Source organism: Fulmarus glacialis, unplaced genomic scaffold (assembly GCF_000690835.1).
Source record: "Fulmarus glacialis isolate BGI_N327 unplaced genomic scaffold, ASM69083v1 scaffold2218, whole genome shotgun sequence".
NCBI classification, from domain to species: Eukaryota; Metazoa; Chordata; class Aves; order Procellariiformes; family Procellariidae; genus Fulmarus; species Fulmarus glacialis.
In genome coordinates, this window is record NW_009231205.1 from 48,909 (window position 1) to 71,787 (window position 22,879).

The following is a 22,879-nucleotide window of genomic DNA, read 5'->3' on the forward strand; positions in this document are numbered from 1 at the left end:
ACGACAGCTGATAAAACTCTGCTTACCAAGCCCAGCTAATTTCTACTTTGACCTGTAGCATTTCTCTTGTTGAGTCTGGTATTAGAAGTCAGTATTTACTCTTCTACTTAACTTTCTCCACAATGTCATTCCATTGTGTGTGATGATTTCTATCAGGAGAAGCATTTTTATTAATTAAACTTTTCTAATAGGCACTGCTTAACCAACTTCCGAGTGACTTGCATAACCCACAGATCTCACGTATGTGTTTTTGTTGATAGGGCAGTTTGTTGAGATGAATTTAAGCAGCCATCGTGGCAAATTTTCTTGCAATTGTCAGTGCTTTATGCTATGTGTTGCTCAGAAGTATCTTGCTTGGTCATGGTTGGAAAATGGAAAGTCACTTAAATAACAGCCCATTTTAATATCATTTTTTGCATCAGTTTAAAGCTGACACATGCAGTTTTCAGCTGTTGCCCTGCTTTATCATCAGGAGTTTTTTAAACAGCAATTTAAAGGAAGTTTAAACAGTAATTTGCCTGGCTCTGCAAGATTCGCCCATGGCTGCCACCCTGTGAGTACTGCCACCGCTTTGCTGGTAGAAATAATATGGCACTTATCCATATTAATTTTTGGCACACAGAGATTTTTGCTCACTCAGCAGAGTACACATCTAAGGAGAAATGTGGTTGATTCAGGGGTATTCACGCAATAAAAAGTGAGTAAGCATGTGTATAGTGGGAGAAGGGAGGAAAGTTATGATTTCTGCCTCTCAGTCTGCTATCCAGCTGCACCCTCACGTGGACTGAGCATAAGGACAGCACTCTGAGTGCAAGAAAGATATCTATAGCAGAGCCAGTGAGTTTCAAAGTCCCAGCAGCATTTTGTATCAGATGACTGATCTATATTTCTTCTGCCAATGCAGTAACTGCCCCTGGAGAGCACACTCCACTCTTTACCTGACTCAGGACATATGGAAATATGACATCTGGTTACTGCAATAATACTTTCACAAATGTGATTGTGAGTCTTGGAACTAGAGCTGAACTTTTCATCACAACAACTAAATCTTAATTCTGCTTTTCTCATGAGTGAAAAAATGCCCAGGGCTGCTATTTTCTCCCATATGATTTGAAAAATGCTGGCTATACGAGTACCACATGGAAAGGAGGTGGCAATATTATTAAACAGACCTATTTGCCGTGGCATTTACCTCTGTGGCATAAAAGGAACTTACAAACAAACACAGCATCCTATGAGAAGGTAAATAATCCTTTCCTCTTTTGAAAAAGAAAACAAAAGCATAGAAAAATTAAAGAATTTTGCCAAGATCACACAGAAAGTAAAATCAGGAATTCAAGATGGATTTTCATTCCTATATCTGCCTTAAATTCTTCTGACATTAAAATCTATGAATTTTAACCCCAAGACTATATGGTTTGATGTGAAGAGAGTCATGTAAGATTTCCTTGATAAAAGCTTAAGAAGTAATGCCTTTTTGTTTAGGAGTTCATTAAAAGGGAATTTAGTTTATTCAAAAGTTTATTCAGATCTGGTCCCACAGTTGAACATGTCTCAGCAGAGCTAAGATGGACTTGTAAACCTAAATGAAACTTAATGTCTACTACCCAGCAATGAAAGAGCAACAAGCTGACTGAAATGAGAGATTAATTTCAGCAAGCCTCTGCAAACTAAGCCAACTTAATTTCACATAGGCCCATGCCTCACTTTCCTACTGTGCCTGCCCTCCAGTTCTTCTGTTTTCCATGGTAACTAGGCCAGCTGTCGACTAGGAAAATACCCTTGGGCCAACTAAAAAAGAAAAGTTTTCTCTTACTAATATCTTACAGCAAGTTTTCCCTGGTACATGAGCTTAACTTCAAATTCCCACTTCTCTTTTTACAAAGCCAATATTTGGTGGCAATAAAGCGCTGAAACAGAAGGAAGATCAGAACCAGACTAGTATTTAAAAAAGAGTAATCTAAAGATATTTCCTTCTCTGCTCTGCTCTCCTCTCCTACCCTTGCAAAAGATACTGTTGCTATATGCAACGGGGAGCGAAAAATGAATAGAGACCAAGAAAAGAGGAAGAAAAATCAAACGAGAGAGGAAGAAAGAAAACAGACCTAGAAAGAAGAGGAATGAAGATAACAGAAATGTAAATGCTTGTTCTTCTGTCCTGCCACTGACAGGAATGAGCTGACAAGAGCCGTCTCTCATGGTCTCCTCTGCTTTAATTAAATGAAAACATGGTAGGTATCATCTTGTTTGAGGAAGACTGCAGAGAGCCTTATGCATAAGGAGAGCTGCAGTCTGAAGAGATTTCTCCCTTAGAAGAGTCAGAGTCATGAAAAGATGAAAAAGCATTATTGGGACTCTAGAAACTCCACTGTTGAAAAGTCTGATTCTCTGTCTTCTGTTCCCTGAAAACAAATGAGTTTTGCTAGTTATTTTTGAAGTGCAAAGGACCATATGTCTTCATGATGCCACTTTATTTGAGCTGTGGAAGTTCTCTCAAAGTTATTCCTTTGACAAAGTCACACACACATGCACAGAGGTAACAAGTTGCTGTGATCTGACAATCTGATCCATGGATCCTGTGTTGTTGTGCAGCATTGGTCCTGCACTGAAGCTGTACTCTTCAGTAGGCTTCTCTAATGAGATGCCACATGGCAAACTGCCAGAAAAAGAAGACTCGACATCTTACAGAAAGCATACTACATCGGATATGAGAGGAATACTTAAAACAGAAAGTTGGGCAATCTTGTAATTACACTGAGGTACCGTCATTGCTGAAACACCTAAAGCAGTACCTGCTGAAGGCTCATTATACCTCCCTATTCCTGTGTAGGCAGTGATCTGAAAAATGTTCCCTTTGTTAGATATTGGGAAAAGAAGATAAGCAGAGCCACTAGCTAGAGCAGAGATGTCCAGATGAAAGTGAAGATCCAGAAGAGACAGATATGTCAGGAAGTAATGTGGGATCAGGACCCTAGTTCTTCTTGCACCTGTATTACCTGCGCTTAAAACACAATGGGTCTACTGTCTTCTTCCAGAGAGGTAGAAGTGATGCTGCCTTCAAAGAAACATTAACTCTGCATGTATTTGGAATGTACCAAATCTCATCTATCCTTCCTCTGCTGTTGGTATCTGAGTACCTGTAAAAATCAGAGACTCTATTTGAAAGATAACAGCTTTGATTGTAGACATTGTTAAAGTAAATTATTGTAACTGAGTGCACAGCAAATAGGAAAATTAACAGCCCATCTCAAGATCTTCTGTTCTGCGGAATAAATTCTTTTGAATGACATAATATTTGCAAAGCAATGTCACTCACTCTTCCTATTCCCCCCACCTCCCACCCCAAAAACCAAACCCCTCCCTCCCAGGGTGAGTCATAAGAAAGGTAATCTGAAAACTCTAGGATTATAAAGTACAAATCTGGATCAGAATGTATGAATAAAATCTGGAACTTTTCCTAATATGAGCAGCCAAAGGCCGTAATGACCTTGTAGAAAGACAATTTTCGTTTTCTCCCTGAAGCTACTTAGTAGCTACAGTGTATTAGCATGTAAAAAAGTTAAAAAAACCTATAACAGCAAAAAAAAAGCAAAAAAGTGCATACAGCTTTTTCAAGTGAGGTTAACCAAAGTGTTGCAGTGTAACTCAGGTTTAATTCTGCAGTTTCATATAAATATTGATTGCCCAGTGCATGCAGAACCATAAAGAATTAGTTTTGTGTCATACATTTTGTTTTATAGTATCATCAGGGATTTTTTGTTCCAGCTGTGAAGCTAATGGGAAGCTACAGAAGCTATCCAAAGCCCTTTTGGTAGACATAAACTACCCAAACAATAGGCAGATGAAGAAAAATATTTTCAGATTCTGCTCAGTGTATTGCTGTGATAACTGTGGCCTAAATTCAGATACAGTACAAAGCTTAGCAACTCCATTGGCTCTAATGGACTGCTTGAACCTGAACAAATTTTGTGTTTTATTTACATGGTTTGAATGTAGAGTAGCTTAGTCACCTCCAGTATCCAATTAATTGCTGGCATATTTGGACATCATCCTGTTAAAGCCATTGGGTCTGCTTATTTTAGTGGTGATTATCCCATCTAATCCCATTCATTGCAAGCTTCCAATGCAGTTACCCACTGGGAAGAATACAACAATTTCTGTTATACCTGGAATGAATGGTGCATTTCAGTTCCTACGCCACAAATTTACTCCAAGCTATTACAAAAATAGATAGTTTGTAGCTTTCAGGCTTGCTGATTCTGGTGTTAAGTAAGATACCGCATGAAATTCTGAGAACAATATGGCATTTGTTCTGAGGAGAAAATTCGCAATTTTGAAACAAGCACAGACAGGGACGTAACTAGTCACATGAAGAAAGCACTTGCAAAGTTGGAAACAGACTTTTCAAAATTAATGCCAGACTTGAATGCCACATTTCTCATTGAATGCAAAATAATACTGCCCCATTTCTAATTGTCATGCAGATATTAAATGCAATACATTTGTTAAGCAGCTTTTTAAAATTATTATTCGGAATACTGTTTTTGGATGGCAAAGTTAATTATTCTCTTTGATTCTCTTCACTGAGACAGTGGCACTTTTTCTATTAATAGTTGAGAGCAGTAAGACCTATAGTTGCAAGCCTGAGCTTAAGTCACTGTCGGACTTAATGACACCTCGGGGTGAAGGCATTTCATTTCTGTAGCTTTTGATTGATGCTGGGGTGGGATCTTTGGCAGACGGTGAACCCTCACTCATGGATGCTGAAGTTACCCAAAGCCATCACTGTTGTACACAGATGTTGTTGGAAACAACAATTAATTGTGTTATGTTGGTGTACTGCTGCAGGTATTTTTTGAGTTCATGATAGTGTGTTAACAAATTTGATCCTCTGCTGCTTGCAGACCCCACCCAATGAAGAGAAGCAGACTAGAAAGAGACTGACTTTGCTAACAATTTCTTTTTTCTTTTTTTACAAACTGCAGCAGAAAGAGACAGACACTGTTAACACTTCTTTTTATTAGATAATTCTTGTAGCACTTATATTGATGTTAACATGTCCATTCAACAAATTGGAGAAGACATGTTCTGAGGGTGGTCATTTCTTGCTTAGACCTTAGACCAGGTAGCATCTACTATCTGGTAGTGATAGTGGTACCTGTGCAGCATTATGCTCTCCTATTAATCCTTGATACAGTTCATTTTCAAGGTAAATGCTCTTTCTTCTCCAGACAAAAACAGTTTTATCTGGGGTTTATTTTCTTCATACAGAAGTGTGTGCAACTAACTATATTATGTATCACATAAAAAAATGTTCTGCTAGGCAACCTTAGCAGGGTTTGGCAACTTACTTGCAGAGTGTAGCATAGCCTTTGTTTTCACTAATCTGCTAATTTTTGTGAGTCAGCAGGACATGCATTCCACAGTTAAGGCATTCAGTGGAAGTGGGGGGAACTGGGTTGACTGAATCTACTGGATCAAGTGATTTGTCTGGATGCAAATTGTGTTGCCTTTTTCATAAAGGTCTTTGAGAGAAGATTAGCAAATAATGGCAACTAGTCCCTTGGCTCCCATACAAATGTTGTGTTTCTCAAGCCTAACCAGTATACTTTATAAGAAGTCTGGAACAATTTTTTGTTGTCTAAGGGAGACCAACGTGTTAGACATCTGTTCTAAGTTATGTTATAAAAAAAGAATCAGAAAAACAAAAGCAAATGTATCGCATGGCCTTTCAAAACAAAATTTCACTTTAAGCAGAGGTATTTTCCGTTCAAGGGTAATGCTTTGAAAAATGAGTCTATAAAAGCAGCTCTGTTATATGAGAAGCAGCAGGTGAACCTGACTGCAGGTTTCTTCCGTGAGGGGTTTGAAGAGCCAAAAGTGGACAGGTGCTGCAAGCTATGGAACAGCTGCTGCTCTTCCGTCCTGGAGACTTACTTGGTTAGAAAGATTCAGAGAAAATATTGTACCGCGCTTCACTCGGTCTACTCAAGAAATGTAAACTTTCATTCTCTTCTTGTTCTAGAACAGAAAGAAAGAAGAGAAGAAAGATCAGCAGACAAGGCAGAGTTCTGCCAGCCCTCTTGTGCTTCTCCCTTTCTGCTGGCTTTGTACTCAGTCAAAGAAAGGGAGAGTGAAAGGGAGTTTCGTCTTGGTCCTTCCAGTCAAGTGGATGACCTTGCACTGTGTTTCTGTAAACCTATGGAAAATGCCTGGTACTACAGTCATTTGGGAGAACTGCTCTGTCCCTTCCATCTTTGTTGTACATTAACTCTTCTGCCTAATTGACTTTGCTCCCCATTCTCCCCTGCAAAAATTGTGTTGTTCTCAAGATGTTAGGCAATTTGTTCTTCTCAGTTGTTCATTTGTTTTTATGTCTGTTGCTTTGTTGATTGCCATGCCCCAATAGGTCTACACAGAATGGTGCGCTTGTTTTCTGTTTTCCTTTCTGACTTGTAGTACATAAATCACACCTTCCTAGAATTTGGGGTTAGTTTAAAAAGGGAAGTATTATCCTGTATCTATTTTTTAAAGGAAGTTGACAGAGATAGACTGTATGTTTCTCTTGAATAACAAAGGACCATGAGAACAGAGCCGCTTTAAGGCTTTTCAGCACTGTTAATGAAATTAAATTTTGCTGGCCACTGAAGGCTTATCTCACCGAGGCTGTGAAGGAGGCTGGGAACAGAGATTACATTGCGACAAGTGCAAGTGTTCCTTTCTGTTCTCTGAAGCAATAGTTGCCATCCTATAGACACATTCCTGGGAGCTTCAGCAAGTTCAGTCATCCATCCTAGGCACTGGCAAAGAGATCAGAAAAGCCACAGTCATGTTTGCCAGCTTGGGACTCTGCTGCCTTAGAGTCTGGCTTGTCTAAAGAGGTCGTGTCTGAGCAGACCACCTGGCAAATGAAAAAGATGAGTTCTGCAGATTTGGCTGTACTCTGCAGAGGAGTAAGGGGAGTTGCGGGCATAGGGGATGGAGGAAGACGGGCACTTGTTAGAATCTGGAATTTGTTGGAGTTCACAGTGTTTGTGCAGTACTTGCTATGTTGATATCTCTATCAAAGGGATTTTTCCCGTTATCACTGGCAGGGAACTAAAAACCTTGTCCAATGTAATCTTGGGGAGATAAAAGAAAAAACTAAGAAAGGTTTTACTTGCAACTGAGTAATTAATAGCAGCAGTTGCCCACTCATCCTCATGGCCCATCACAGGCTCGATGGAGGTATTAATCTTCAGCTGCACATTCTTGTCATCTCTCTCATCCTTGTGTCTGCAAATAAATTGCAGTGGGATTAAGAAGCTGCAAAGCCCAAATGCAACCCCACTGGCAAACCACCCTTGTAACTTACTCTCCTGTTTAAGAATGCAAACAGTAAAATGTTTTCTTCAAGGAGTCAAAAATGAAATCCGTCATATGCTTCAGGTGTATGCCATAGTCTATGGCACAATAGAGCACAAAGGACAGCTTAGGAGTGTTGCAGGATGTCTAATGAAAATCAGGATGGATGGCAACCTCAGACATGGAAGCTGTGCAGCGGTAGAAAAGTGTGTGTGCTAATCTTTGATACGAAGGGCTGTGGAGAATAGTTTTAAAACAATTATTGTTATAATGAGCAGCAGTCTTGTACTAATGTTCTCTTCTTCTGTGACTTGTCCTGCCTCCAGCTTAGTGAAAGAGAAAACAAGCATAAAATATACCTTCACAACACAGCATATTGACTTCCTTTGTCAAATTTACCAAAGATTGACCAACGACAGTAAGTACCTCACCTTAAAACCCTAAGGCACCTCATTTTCATGGTGTGTCTCTGAATTCAAAACACCTTGAGGAAAATGTACACAGTGTGTGTGCTGGTAGGCACAACTTTTGTGTAATAAATACCAGACATCACTTGGAAATGAATTAACTAGGGTCACTAGTCTGACTTTGACACCACATGTAAATAACCCAGTCAAACTGTACCTCGCTCTTTCATAGAAGATAGGGGCTAAAACCTGCAATGAGATACTGGAGATCCTGGCCTTTTCTTGGGTTTCTTTTGCTACAATGTGGTTTAACAGGCTACATGCAAGCTAATCTGTCCTGTCAAGCATTACTCTCTGATTCACCCTGCTCCCTTTTCTGAAGGAGACAAGGAACAGATGTTCAAGCAGCAGAGTTGTCTGAGCAGCCTCACTCTTTCACTTGTCTGCCAAAAGCAACTCAGAGCAGAAAGTGTCTGCTGCAAGGTCTTTAGAGCACCAGCTTCCCTCTCTCCCCACACCACAGAAGGAGAATGAGGACAGCTCACCTGTTTGGGTACCAAGATCCATCCAGTCTCATTCCTTTCCTTCTCTTTTTTTTTTACCTCCCTTTTTTTTTAAAATTTCCCTTTTCTCCATAGATGCTGGTTTTAGCCCTGTTTCTCCTTCTCTGACACAGCAGCCAACTCAGCCTGATTCAAGCCCACCTTCCTTTCTGCCCTTTGGCAAAAATCTCTCCAGCACACTTGTGTTTCTGTACCCGGAAAAAAAATACACACGTTTCTGCAGCTGCGAGTGCCAGAAAATGAGGTTGTAGCCACCTTGCCAGCATGGAGTGGGTGCATGAAGAAAGGAAGAGAAGCAGCTGCTTGCAAAAGGAAGTCGGGGGCACCTTTCAGGGCATCCCAGAATCTGACTTGGACCCTCGGACTGCTGCTATGTAGGGGCAGTCTAGTTTGCTTCTTTACTAAATTTCAGGTCAGCATCCTTCTGTTTCCAGCCCTGTAGTGCTATTTCCCATAAAATGACCTTGGGACAGTATATCTGAATTACCCTGGCCTTGCTGAGAATGAGGGCATTTGTCCCAAATCAGAGAATCCTGAAGAGTGAGGAAGTCTCCCTGTTGTTAGGAGCAAGATCCTCTGTATAGGCTTGGCATAAAGCCAGGCTTTTATATTGAGTTCTGTCTTGCAGAACCCTGTGAAAATTTCAGGAAAAAAAAAAACCAAACAAAAAACTTCACATATTTCCTTACTGGCAACCTTGAGTTTTAAATCATTCCAATTTTGTCTTCCTCTGTCACAGCTAGGCATCTTGTCCTAACTTGAAAATTTCATTAGTGTCTTGAACATTTCTCCATTTTGCTACCTCAGAAGTTGCAGACTTTTCTATCCCCCCTGAGTTCTCGCAACTGAGGGTGAAGATGTGTGGGCCAGGAAACTGGGAAGACAGAGTTACAACTGCGTATTTGTTCAGTTGTTGAATAAACATTTCCACAAAGCCTACAATGAGTCATCACATTAAAAGCTGTCCTTTGTATCCTTCTTGGGACTGCTTTTGTAAAATGAATATAGAAGTCAGACCCAGTTAATCCAAATCATTTTGCAAATTAATGTCTACAGGCTTTTAAAAGCATAGGTATCCCAGTGGGCAGGCAGAAGGAAGTTGTGCTGCCTGTACCGCAGTCACCAGACACATTTTGAGTGCAGAGCCCTGAGTCCCTCATGGGGCTGCTGAGGAAGCACGTGCACTGTCAAAAGCTGCCATGTGGGTTCAGACTGTGGAGTGTGTGCTGGGCTGCAGCTGGCATGGAAGTGGATTTTACCACTGAGATCATGATGACTGCCTCAACTTTCCCCATGGACTGGGCTCAAGAAGCATGTGGGGCAGGATTCAGAACTCTATACATCCTCTGTCCTCATGTACACCTTATGCATAAGCTATCTGAATCTAGTCCATAATCCTTTCTCAGGTAAAAAAAAAAAATCTTTATATTGTATGTGTATATAAGCTTATTTTCTGTGAACACTCAGCCGTAAGAATAATCAAAAACTGGATGTTCTAAGTTGATCTGCCTTATGCAGGGAGTAGCTCTGTTTAAAATAGGAAAACATTTCGGTTTTGCTATTTTGCTTCCTGCATGTGAAATCCTAAGCCTTTCATTTTAGGGAATTAAAAGTTGGTTTAATGTTCTGTATATCTGAAAGGATTAAAGGGACTTCTCAAACATTAAAAGGTAGCCTTTCTGGATTCTCTAAATATGTACCATTAAAAATGGAGTAGGTGAATTAATATGATTTAGATGCTTAGGAGCTGATTCCAATGCAAGCCTAAGTGCAGACAGAAGATTCTGCACCAACATAACCTGGCCAGTTGAAAATAAATATCACAGTGATGTCATCTTTTCTTAGATACACTGGCACTTGTCTTTGCAGGGCAGAAGTGAACAAATTCATTCTGCCTGTGCTCCAAGAGAAATGCAAGCTGTTTAGCCGGACTGAGACTGAGCTGGGCTCTGCTTTGGTACGCTAAAATTCCTGCCTATGTGACAGTTTGGACTGTGCCAGTAATGCTTTTATTTAAAAAATAATCACCAAGCTTCTTCCTGACTAGCTGTTGAAGTGGACAGAGTATGTTTTTGTTTTAAATCATCGTGTTTGCCTACAACTGAGCTAAAAGACCACTGCAGAGTGTGATTCAGTACCCTAAACATAGGCTATTTTACACAGCATAGGGAATCTGAGACATCTGTATGGGAGTGGCACACATGAGATATTGCCTCTACTGGGCCCATGCCCTTCCAAGGCAGCAGCTGGAGGCCAAATAGGGTTTCCTAGGATATTTAAAATGGCATGAGGTAACTACATTTAAGCAAATGAATCCCATCCTATGGAATCTTGGACTTACTCTGCTTGAAATCTGGAAGAATTAGTTTATCCACCAGCATACATGCATGTGCTCTCAGCCTTCTTCAGTTTGTGGAGGGTTCAGGATAAGAATACAGCTGTCTCTGCCTTCCACCAGGCACTGCAATGACAATTTGTATTTCTTTCTGATCCAAAAAGTAATTATTTGTTTTTACTAGTCTACAGAAAGAAATGTCATTTCAATCTTCTCCAGAGAGTGCTGATGATAAACTTCTCGTATCTCTTCCCTTTCATGTCTAGGCATCTCTGATAGAAACACCACACATTCTTTTAAGATTTTCAGTACTTATAAACCCTTAGATGTTCAGAGGTTTTGTGTAACTGGAAAGGCTTTTCAGAAACCAGTAGGTGATATTATTCTGCATTGAATTATATAGGAAAAGAGGACCTAGAAGGATCATTGCCTTATAAAAGATGGCAAGAATCCCTCATCACCAAAAGATGCATGGGCTGCGATAGTAATACTGTAATGCCTTATATACGATTTGAAGGAGTTGAAGTGTCTGTAGGAATTATGATTTTTTACCTTTAAATATCAGTGTTTGATATATATCTTGTTCTTGCTTTTTGTTACGTGACATATTCATATGCGATGTGCCTTGAAAGTCAACAGCTTCTCTGATTTCTGTGCTGTGACAACTAGCATTATTTGTTAGGTTTGGGTAACCTCATCAGGCAAGGGAAACTGCTTTAAGACTCAGGCATTTATAAGGAATTTAAGGTTTGAGATGTTCTTACGGATGAAGTTGTGGGAAGGAAAGTTCAGACAAAAGCAAAGAGCAGTTCATCAGTCCTTCAGGCAAAGGGAAATCCCCAGGGATGGGCAGGATGTTAGTAGCAATATAAAGCTGATGATTCTATCTACACTTATAAAAATAAAACAAATGTGTACAAAACCTCTGGCCCACATAAGGAAAAAATTTCCCAGTGACCAATTCAATTAACTAAAAAAAACCACTAAACTCCACAGCTTTCCTGGCCCAAATGAATGCGTAGTTAGAGAAGACTGCATGGTAAACATGGGAAAAAAAAAAAAAAGTATGTTTTTGGTTTTGTTTCTGACTTTTATGTTGGTAATAACTCCAGTTCCAAAGCTTTTACAAACTTCAGTAGAACTAAAAGCAGAGTTTTTTCTCTAGACCAACGCTTACCAGTAAGGAAAGGAATAAAGTGGGCTCATTTCACTCTTTTCAGCAGTATAACCAATTTCAGAAATGTCTCCTCAGCTTAAAATAGTGAAAGTTTCTGGAACTGATGATACGTCTGAGACTAAAATGGTCTTTAAATGCACCTCCTAGCTGAAAGATGTGCTTGATTGTGTAAGTGTACTGGCAGGAGAAAAAAAAAAAAGAATGGATTTAGGGATATATATTTAAGACCGGACTTCAAAAAATGCAACTTATTTTCACTTTGTAAACTTCTCTTGCAGAAATAAGAAGCAATACAGGCACTGCACTATGTATGACAATAAGAAATGGCAGGTTCCTATTGACTCAACACACTCGGAATCTCATCCGTTATCAAATGGGACTTGAGTACTGCCAACAAATAAACAACATTTTTTTTCATTCTCTGCTGCCTAAAGTCACCAAATACAGATTAGTCTGGAGTGCATTTATTGTTCCTGCTAGACGTAATATAAAATAAAAATCAGTTTTAGATACACAGATGTTTTTTCCCCTCCTTCCTTCAGGCTGTTGAAGAATGCACAGAATGAAGTTCATTTCAAAATCTGGTACCAGAAACTACTGGCTGCTCTCCAATTCTGTGCTGGAAAAACCCTGAACAATGAGTTTTCTAAGGAGGGGAAACTTATCAGAATTCTGGAAGACATTGCCAAAAAAGTAAAAGCTGCCAGTGACCCAAAAAAAAAGGTTTGTTAAAAAATACCTCCCCTTCCATCTAAGTTTCTCCAGGTAATTTTATTTTTTCTAAGGTGACACCTCTTTCCTATAATGCCCTTTACATAAATAAACCCAAGATTTGAGTAAAATTTGTAAAATTTTGTGCTGCTCTGAAAACATGTAAAAGATATGTATTTAACAGGACAACTCTCGTCCCTATTACTCTTGAGGTCAGCAGACCTTTTATGTCATTTAAATTCCTTCATCAATGGTTTTTCAACCAGACTTGAAGGTGGTCAGGAATAATGGCAACAAAGCTGATTAACATTTTACTGAAAGGAATGCTCACATTCAGCACTTCATCCCAAAATATTTGACTCCTGTAGAGCTGCAGTGTTTCTCGAACACTTTGCTAAGAGCTGTCCTTGACAGGCTGAACATCCTCATTTCTTAGCAAAGCCAACCAGAGTGAACTGTACTTAATATCTCAAATATAGCATTCAGCAATTAATACTGTCCGCATATCTGCAGAGATGCATTCCTGGCAGTAGAACGCTTTCAGTCGTCTTCTCCAGTGGGTGCAGCTTTTATATTGCATACGTACATTTCCAATTCAAAACTGTTAATTTTCCAAGACAGTTGTTGTTACTTACCTGATGTGTAGAACTGCTTCTTGCTGAGATCTCAGCAAGACAGACCAGAAAGCCAAACAAAAATATACCTGCTACTGCTGGTTATCATGATATCTATCATGAATTCTTTTTGCCTTCTTAAGGATTCAAAGATTTTCAAAGGAGTTTTCAGAAAACTTTCAGTGTTGCTACTGAGAGCAACAAAGCAAACATGGAAGTAAAAAGACAAAAATATTTGCAAAGAGAAAAATCCGTGTAAAGAAAAAGAAATAGTAGTGATACATACATTACTGATGCATAATTCAGATTTTAGAGATTAATCTCAAGGCTGCAGTTACTGTGATATTGAGAAACTGCCAAACTTTGCAGTTAACAAACCTACAGTTAGGCAAGGGAGATCACAGTGTTGAGGCAACAAGCCACAAATTGTGAAGTTGTCCAGCAAGGCAAAAAAGACATGAGATGCAGCAGAGCAGGTGCAAGGCTAATCAGCTCCTAATGAAGGGTATTGAATCTGAACCTACATGACAGCACGAACTGGTAGTGCATCTAGGCCGAAAAAGTACGAATGCGGAGTAAAATCACAGTTCTTATTTTTAATAACTGCACCTCAGTGTGACCTCATTAACTGTTATAAGGTTACATGGATGCTACGGGCTCCAGAAATTGTACTGCTTGTTTAAAATATAGAAAGACAGTCAACGGCTTAAAAGCTGCTATTATGTTCTTTCATGTTGCCATAATGATTCACATGTTGCAGGAGGTGTTAAAGATGGAACTCAACAGACTTCAGCAGTTCTTCCAGGAGGTAAAGGTTTGTCGGCTTCCCCTGAATCCTGCGCTTGTTGTCCAAGGCATAGAGGCAGACGTAAGTCTAGCTCATGTAATGGATTATGGTTTTAATTTTTATTTCCTGTTTTAGTATAAAGGGGGAGAGGGAGTGAATGGCTGCATTGACTGGGAAATAATCTTACTAGTATTAAGCATGAGTCATCTGGTAAACAGACATCTAGCCTAATCCCCTTTAAACTGGGGGCCTTTGTTGGAGGCAGAGGTGAAGGAGACTGGTGGGGTGGGTGTTGCACGCACGTGTCACCTTGCGCAGCAGTGGCAGCAGAGATTTCAAACTCTGAGCAACCTGCTCCCAGCTCAGCTGCCCTGCCGTGGTGTTGGAGTTGGCAAGGGCACCTGGGTTCCCTCAAGCTGAGACCTGGTTACCATCCTGCCCAGGTAGCTCTTGGTGGCATTATTTTTCTCATCTAAGACTCTCACCTGTCACGTATGGGAGCAGCTGAAGGCCTAGAGCTAGCTCTCTTTTTGTTGAGGTGAGATTAGACACATGACTGAGAACTGCTAAAATATTAAATATTCAGAGTAACTTCCCCGTGTCTATGACCTCTATTAAAAATGACTTAAGAATAAAGGAAACAACAATGCTCTTTAGTGTTACTTGACTTCACTTTGACTACAGTACTAAGACCCAGTTATTCATTGTTTAGAAATGTTTTCCTAAACAATATTATGCCAGGAACAAGCTGTTCTATCTCTGGATTAGGAAAAGGTATCCAGCAGCAAGAGAAAGCAAACCTGAACACCCATATATATTACCAGTTATAGCTGCCTAATTACAGCAATTTGTGCTCTATTTTTGTTCTCTGGCTCATTATCCACAGTGGACCTGATTCTAAGAGGTGCTGATCCCTTCATTTGCCTTTGACCTGTGATTCTCCAAGTAATTGCTATTCAGCCTTGATCTCGCTGAGAACGGAGGTCTTCCAGCACCCTGCAGACTTGGGCCAATTGTGTGTGATACAAGTCAGAAGAATTTGAAGCCTGCTGCTTCTCACTGCTTTCAGGCTTTTTGGAAATAATGACTAATGGGAAGGTGTCTCACCATACAGTCATGCTATTTATAGTGTACCAGCTTGGCTGGACAGATACAAAATGTTTAAATATAAGTATCTGAAGAGGTTTTTTTTTTTTTTTCTTATATCATTATAGGCCATTATCTTGCTATAAATATATGCAGCTTCTTGATTGAACTGTATGTCAGTATAATCATGCAAATTAGAATTTTTAAGTGCTTATAATTACCTAAATGTAATTCATTTTGGTATCATCTATTGATTTTACTAGTAGCAAGCACTGCTCCCAGATAATGCATTATCTCACAGTAACCTTTCAAGCACTTATTGAGACATTTCAATTGGCAAAATTCCATAGGGGGTCAGGATTTCATCATCAGTAATAGCTATTGCACGTCGCGGAGGTATGATGTGGCTAAGATAATATTTGAATGATTGCACCATGCTTTGAGATGTTTAGATGAAAAGCAAGAGACAGCTGTGTCTAGTAGCATTTTTGTTCAAATTAGCCTCCATTGCACTCCACCCAGTAAGGACAGCAGTAGCTCCTGTGGGGCACTCATTATTTCTAGAAACCAGGCCATTAATTTACCATTGTCTTTGGTTGGGTTTTTTCGTGGGTTCCCCCCCCTTTTTTTTTTAATGATGATAATAATACCACCCTAACTCACACAGGATTTGCAGTGCTTGGCTCATTAATGCTTTTTGAAGCCCTTTGAGGTCTTCAGGTGGAAGGAGCTGTAGGGCATGAGAAGTCGGAGTTTATGTTTAATTAAGATAAATTCCGCATAAAATAGATTGTGATTTTCAGAATTTCCTGTATTCTCAGACAGAGTGAGGTCACCGAAGAAATTAGCAGGTTCTTTGCTTCCATAAAGATTGCATGATTGGGCAATTTTATTTTTAAGAAAATAATAGGACCGAAGGCTTTTCAGTGCTTTACGGATTCTCATTAGATCAGTCTTACATACTTCGTCCACTCAGTCCCAGCCAAAGTTTATCGTTAATAGACCTGGGTGAAAATGAAAAACAGTTAGTGTGGAAAATATTATCCATTTGTATAATCTGATTGTTGAGTGAAACAAATTGTCTGGGAAAAAGAATTTCTCATTTTCCTGATGCAATTAAACAGTCAATAATATCAAGAATTATTTATTCTTGTTATCAGTACTACTGAGCAGTATTTAAAGATGGTAAAGATTTCTGAGGTATTGTATTAGCCTGATGTTTTGTATATGTGACATTGTTGTTCTTCTCTCTCATCTTTTTTTCCCTGAAGTCATGTTCATATTTTACGTCCAATGCTTTTCCATTAAAAATCTCCTTCATCAATGCAAATGCTCCAAGTGGAAACATCAATGTTATTTTTAAGGTATGTTCTTCCTCTAATCTTCAGTTCCTTTTATATGGAAAATGTTGATTTGAAATTCACCTAATTTAAGTTTTAAACCTTGAGCCTGAGAATGTTTGATTTGGCTCTGCTGTTCACTTTTCCCAATTATTTTTGACACTCGAACTTTTAATGGAATATGCTGAGGCAATGTATTGAAGTATCAGCTTTTTGATACGTAGAAAATCAAATGACTCCTTGCAATTGTTTTTCTTAGTGGAGACAACCAGGCTAAAATATGAAGTTTATATTTTAAGCCTAGTTTATTTATCACACTGGAGTCGGAGGGCAAGTCTCAGAGAAGGGATAGTTCAGAATGACTGAATCCAGTAGCCTTGTCCATATGTCTTTAACAAATCAAAATACCGGAGTGTTAGAGACTGCATTTGCTACACAGAACTAATTCTGCCTCTATCAGCCAGCATGGGGGAAGGGGCTGAGGAAGAGGGAGGTGAAGGGAACAGCAGAGGAGCTCTGTCTCTTTGGAGTTACTTGGAGGAACTGACTCTGAAAGTAAACTCTGGTTTATTTTCCTGTTGTCACCTTCAAAGCTTCAGAGTTCAGGACAGTGCTGTGTCCATCCGCAAAAGACAATACATGCAATCTAAAGTTACTTTCAAAAGAGCAAAAGTCTTCCATAACAGTGGATTCTGTTTTCAGAGAACACTGAAGTTCATAAAATGGCTGATGGATACAAAATGGTCAGTGTTGCCAAAAACATTACTAGATCTTTTGCAGTATCATGTTTCAAACCAGAAGCCTAAAAATTGATAAAAATAAATTTAAAAAAAAAAAAAAAAAGATTTCTAGGCTGTCTTGAATTAAATTGACCTTTAAAGCAGCTGTGATTCTCAGGAATAAAACTATGCTTTCCAGGCATGTTAGGGGGAGGCTAGCAATGTTACATTTTTCTGAACATTTAGAAAGCTGGTTCTTATGCTATTTCATGTGAGAATCGATGTTAGATAGACAGGTTCCTACTTACTTGAGCAACTTAGCAAATGCCTGCCCATGCGGCATTTAAACATTTGTGCTGGTTTTACCTAGACAGTATTTTCCCTGGTCAGTAACATTCAACAACCAACCGTCTGATTGCTGTAGAAGTATTATAGCTGACATCACCTTCACCTGCGAGCAAACCATTGTGTTAAAGTATCTTTTACCTGTACTATAGTTCCATTGTTTGTTCATGATGGATAATGCATACATAAAATGATAAGCACTGATATATTAAATTGTCTACTGACATTATAACACTATACGTGAGGGAAAGAGGGAAGATAAGTGGAGAGAATAAAATTTTTCTCAGGTTTAGGTACTAAGAAGAATTAATTGGAGTTAAGATCACATTTAAATGAAAGAAAAATATATTTGTTTGTTTGTTTTTTAAAATATTAGTTTATGTTTCCTCAAGTACTCATTTCATAACATTAAGTGTCTGTAGATTGGAATGCTTACATAAAAAGAATGTAATAAAAGAATAAAGCACTTAAAAATACCAGTAAAACTCACATGTATTTTAGATGAGGTGGGGAGGAGGAAACAAAAAAAGCAGGGCTTTTGTTTTCACAGGCCATTTACTCAGCCATGGTTGAAGATAATCTCTTCATTACCTCTTGTGGCTACAATTAAAGCCCCATTTCACTAAGACTGTTGTTTGACTGACTCCATGGGGAGAGCAGTCAACACTACATCACTGTTTGAAACTGAATATGAATCATGTCATGGATAAAATATAAATTTGTTGTAAAATTCCCCTTCAGACTGCAGCAAATTCCAAGTTGTGAAGCTTAACATTAGACAAATGCTGTCATTTGTGAAAAGGGATCTAGCATTAGGTAGACTTTAAAATGTAACTAAATTAGGATCCTACCTCCGGATTAAATTTTCAAACTGTAATAATTACATAGGAATAATAAGCAGAAAGGCTGCAGTTAATCAAGAAACATTTGTTACCATCTCAGTGACTGCCAAAACTGTTTCTGCCTATGTGTGCCATTTACTCTGTCCTCTTCTGACACAGAAAGATAAGTAGGAACTTTGAAGAAAAACAGGAGGGATTTACTGTAAAACGAACGTAGCTATTCTGGTGAGGGAAAAAATCCAAATGAAACAGGAAGTTATTTCTATTTGGTATTGAAGGAGAAACCTGGATTTCTCATGCAATTTTCACAGATAGGCGATGATCTACGTCAAGATATGCTGGTTCTGCAAATTATTCGAGTGATGGACAGCATTTGGCTCCAAGAGGGACTGGATATGCAAATGATCATTTATAGGTGTTTATCTACAGGAAAAGGCCAAGGTTAGTTTTACATTATGAAAGTTACCTGCATTACATTATTTATATCTCATGTAAACAGCAGTATACAAAAATCTTCCCTTTAACTTTTATTTTGATGGGTATCTTATTTATATTCCCCCTTAAAGAAAAAAAACACCTCAGAATTTCTGTTACTCAGGCCCTAAATTGTATACGTGCCTACTCCTGAATATTCATTTTATTTATTCATTCTTCCTCTCCACAATAAGTAGAACCAAACTCATTGAATTTTGTAGCAACTTAGGCTAGAATTTTCCAAAAACCTCAACACCATCAGCTTGCACCAGATTCTTAAAAGTAACTTCACACATCAAAAAAGAGAACTTTGGAGAAAATTGGCCACAGCTACTAAAGTTTTAATCAGTGAGATCCTTCATAGATGCTTAAATGAACCTAGATGTATGTGGCTACGGAAAGCACCTATAGACAAGTGATGACAGCTTCGCAGTGTTGATTTTGAAATATTACTCTTGCGATTTATGCTGCTTAGGGCAGGCTTGACTCAACTGAAAGCTTTTTTTATCTCTTTTATGGTTGTTACAGCAGAGCTGTGGCAGGGATACCAATTGCTTGCTGAGAAAATTTACTGACAGCAATAAGCTTACTATTTTTTACTGACTCTCCAAATCTTTTACTGAAAATAATCCTTGCACAAATAGAAGACTGATGTATCCAGATTACCTGCTGTACAAAAACTACCAAAAAAAAATTCATTGCTTTCTGAGCCACAAAGAGGTAATGAGAGAGGATGAATGATCTGAAGGAGCTAGGAGAAAGTATAGATGAGTTCACGCACATGGCGGGTGGTTAAGGTGACCTGAAAAAGACTCCTCTCTTCTTTGTAAGGGTGGGAGTCAAAGCTTGAAGGCTTCTGCTTCAAAGGCAAATAATAGAAGAACACCATTTCTGAACATAATATTATGTCTCTCTCATATACTAACACTTAATTTGGTTTTTGCCAAGAAAGCTACAGGGATCATCTGCAAATAATATTCTCTGCCTGACAGACTCTTCCTTTCAGCACCCCAGTAACAGAAAACCTCTCAGTGTCTGACAGATTTTCCTCACAATGTCTTTCCTTATGAGGTACAGAAGTGTTAACATAATTGATTTCCAGTTAGTGATTAAGGATAAAAGGACCAAGTGACATGCCTGTGGCCCATACAGGACATGTGCTAAAGTAGCCTTACGCACCCAGGTCTTCCAAGTCCTACGCTAACAACTTGCTCCATGGGCCACCTTTTCTACACAAGGGGGATAGAGATGATAATTTCATAGTCATGGGAACACAGAAATCACTTTTCATAGAAATGTGAAAAGCAGATAAAGCACTGGTAGTATCCCACTTTCCAGGCATGGTATAGTAGAGGAGCCTGTCACCAACTGAAATTGTTAGAGGAAGCCCTTCCTGTAATGCAGAGTTGTGGGATGACGTGCCAGGGGACCAAACACAGGGACAGGGACAGAAGGCTGACAAGCCAGGTCTCAGTTCCAAAACAGGAATTAAGTGCATGCAGTAGAGGCAGAGAATTCAAGTGAAGCATTGCAAAATGCTTGGCTTCTCTCCGCACTTCAAGGTCCCAGTTTATGTCCTCTTGGATCAGACTAATTTCTGCACTATCTAGTATCCTTTCTCCCAGCTGTGATCAGCATCACATACTGCAGAAAAATTTGTGTGGCGTTTGAAATAACTTTGAAATAACACATATGAAATAACTTTATCTTTCATAGTAAATATCTGATCCTATTTTTTATAGATTTTTGTTGGTTTTGTACGTATTCTACCCAATTTGAATCTTGTTAAATTTTTGGCCTTGTTGGTACCTTGAGGCAGTTATTTCCATAATATTGTTATTGGTGGGTTTATTTCTTATTTGCAGAACTGCCACTTTTTACTAAGTGTCCTTTGTTTTTTGTGTCCAAAGAGAAAGAGAAAAACAATCCTGATTTATATTTTCTATTGCATTAATTATTTTATAAGCTTTTAAGTATGTATTTTTTCTGCATGGAATGATCCAACAATAGGCAATATGCATTGATGGTCTTCATATCTTTTTAAAGTTGAAGGTTTTTCATGTGAACTCTTCTATCTGATTAGGATTGGTACAGATGGTGCCAGATGCTACCACACTAGCGAAGATCCACAGGGAGTCTGGTCTGATAGGACCATTGAAAGAAAACACAATTAAAAAATGGTTCCGTCATCACCATCCTCTGGAATCAAGTTACCAAGAGGTAATATCATAATAAAGCTTATTATACATTTCATGTTTTAGCACGGGAAAAAAAAAACCAAATAGCAGTAAGCAGCAAAAACAAATTACTCAAACACAAGACAAACAAGTCACATGCATAGAATTGACTTAAATGCACTTTATTTCTAAGCAGATATTGCTCTGGATCAGGTGCGTTGTAATACATTTTCTATAAAAATGTATCATAGAGATGTTTTGAAGTTTAGTATTAAAGTGAAGAGAAGCAGAAGTAGTAATTAAGTATTGAACTCAAAAACATTTATTTTTTAGGTCAGCTCTCTGAATATTTTATTTTATATAAACCATGCAAAGTCTCAGTGGATTTTCTGTATTTGGAAATGACCATGTCAATACCCACAGTTTTAGAAAGCTGTTTTATCAAAACTACCTAGTCATATGACACATAAGATCACGGTTTTCATATCACATTGTGGGATCCCATGTAATGCATCTGATTTTATGAAACTAGACATTATGTGTGAGCCAAAAAATGGGAAATTTTATTTATAGAAGCAGAGGTTTCCCAAGGAACTCTTTCTATTCACTCTTTGTTGTCTGAGCATGTTCTGAGGCCCATGAAAAACCTTTTAATGTTTGTGTTCCTGGGACAATTTTTAGAACCCTACTCCACCCGTACAGTAGATTAGCAGCCAAAATTTTAAATGTAAAGGGAGTTTTGAGTGTTTAGCACTCTGGAAATGAAGTGCTTTTATAAGAGTTTATTAGTAGATGTATAGCATAAATATGTTTGATAAACTTTAGTAATTTTGTAATTATTCCATAGCCATTTGTTCATCCACATTTTCAGTAAGAGCACTTGAATTCCTAGTATATAATTTTGATTAAATTAAACAGGAACAATCTATACAGAATTTTTTTTCACAAGTTTGTATGTTTACAATAGAAGTAGAAGTGCAGCCAACATTTCTACTGAAAAGTGAGATACTATTAGTTAGCGATTGAAAACCTGACTTCTTGCTGCTGCTGCTGCTGTTTGTAAGAAGTACTGTTAATGTGGAATATTCTAAAACCAATTTCTATCCATTTTCTTTCAATTTTTTAAACATATAAAATACAGTCAGATCTGATTGCATAGGGCATGCATAAAATTGCTACTCTACATTCACCTTGCACTCACTGGTGAATGAACCTTTCTTTTTTATTCCTTAATAATTTTTTACTTATACAATACTGTTTCTAAGGTGCTCAGAAAACTCAGGCAGAATAAGTTTTAATATCCTCATTTTACAGTTGGATGAACAAAATCACAGAAAGCTTAGGTGTTTTATCCAAGGTCATCAAAGTGAGTAAGTAGTACAGTTAGACATAAAATTCACCAAACTCTTGTGCTGTGACCTGTCTTCCACAGTGCTGTCATCCATATCAGCCATTGCAGGTGGCACCCTGCATCTACAGGGAAATCCTCAATGCCTAAATAATGATTTACCTTGGCTAATGTAGGTTTTGTCCAAAAACATAAAGATCACAGATTAGAATTGTTTGGGTTTCTATATAAATGAATCATATTGTGATTGAGATTCAGGGGAGATTAAGACTTCTGAATAAGAACTGCATTTTCAGTTCTTAAACTGCAGTAAGTAAGATTAAAAAAGACAGAAGCTATTCCTTATGCTTTGGGGTAGAAGAGTGATAATCATTTGAATCAGGAATAACTCTCCCCTGAGAAAGGACAGGGAATTTGTGTGTTGTGAAAGAGGTTGGGTAGATTCTTCTACTAGGAGAAGTGTCAGTTTTTAAATACTTCACACTGAAGTTAGCAGAAAACTTGGAATCCACCTATGAGTGTCTGGTGAGCAGATCATTAGTTGTACATTTTCTTACGTCTGCCATGGGCACATTTTTGGCAAAGAGCAATGCCACAATATAATATTCAT

At 38.5% G+C, this 22,879-nt stretch overlaps 1 protein-coding gene across 1 annotated transcript in view; it reads left to right on the forward strand.

Moving 5' to 3' along the window:
• PIK3C2G (phosphatidylinositol-4-phosphate 3-kinase, catalytic subunit type 2 gamma) overlaps nt 1-22,879 on the forward strand; it is a gene marked incomplete at both ends in the record, with an annotated part of 86,550 nt that overhangs the window by 44,498 nt on the left and 19,173 nt on the right. The window contains 5 exons of the mRNA XM_009584470.1: nt 12,369-12,549; nt 13,912-14,019; nt 16,296-16,388; nt 18,582-18,711; nt 20,828-20,964. Coding sequence (XP_009582765.1) covers nt 12,369-12,549; nt 13,912-14,019; nt 16,296-16,388; nt 18,582-18,711; nt 20,828-20,964 — 649 coding nt within the window. The remainder of the gene's footprint in view (nt 1-12,368; nt 12,550-13,911; nt 14,020-16,295; nt 16,389-18,581; nt 18,712-20,827; nt 20,965-22,879) is intronic.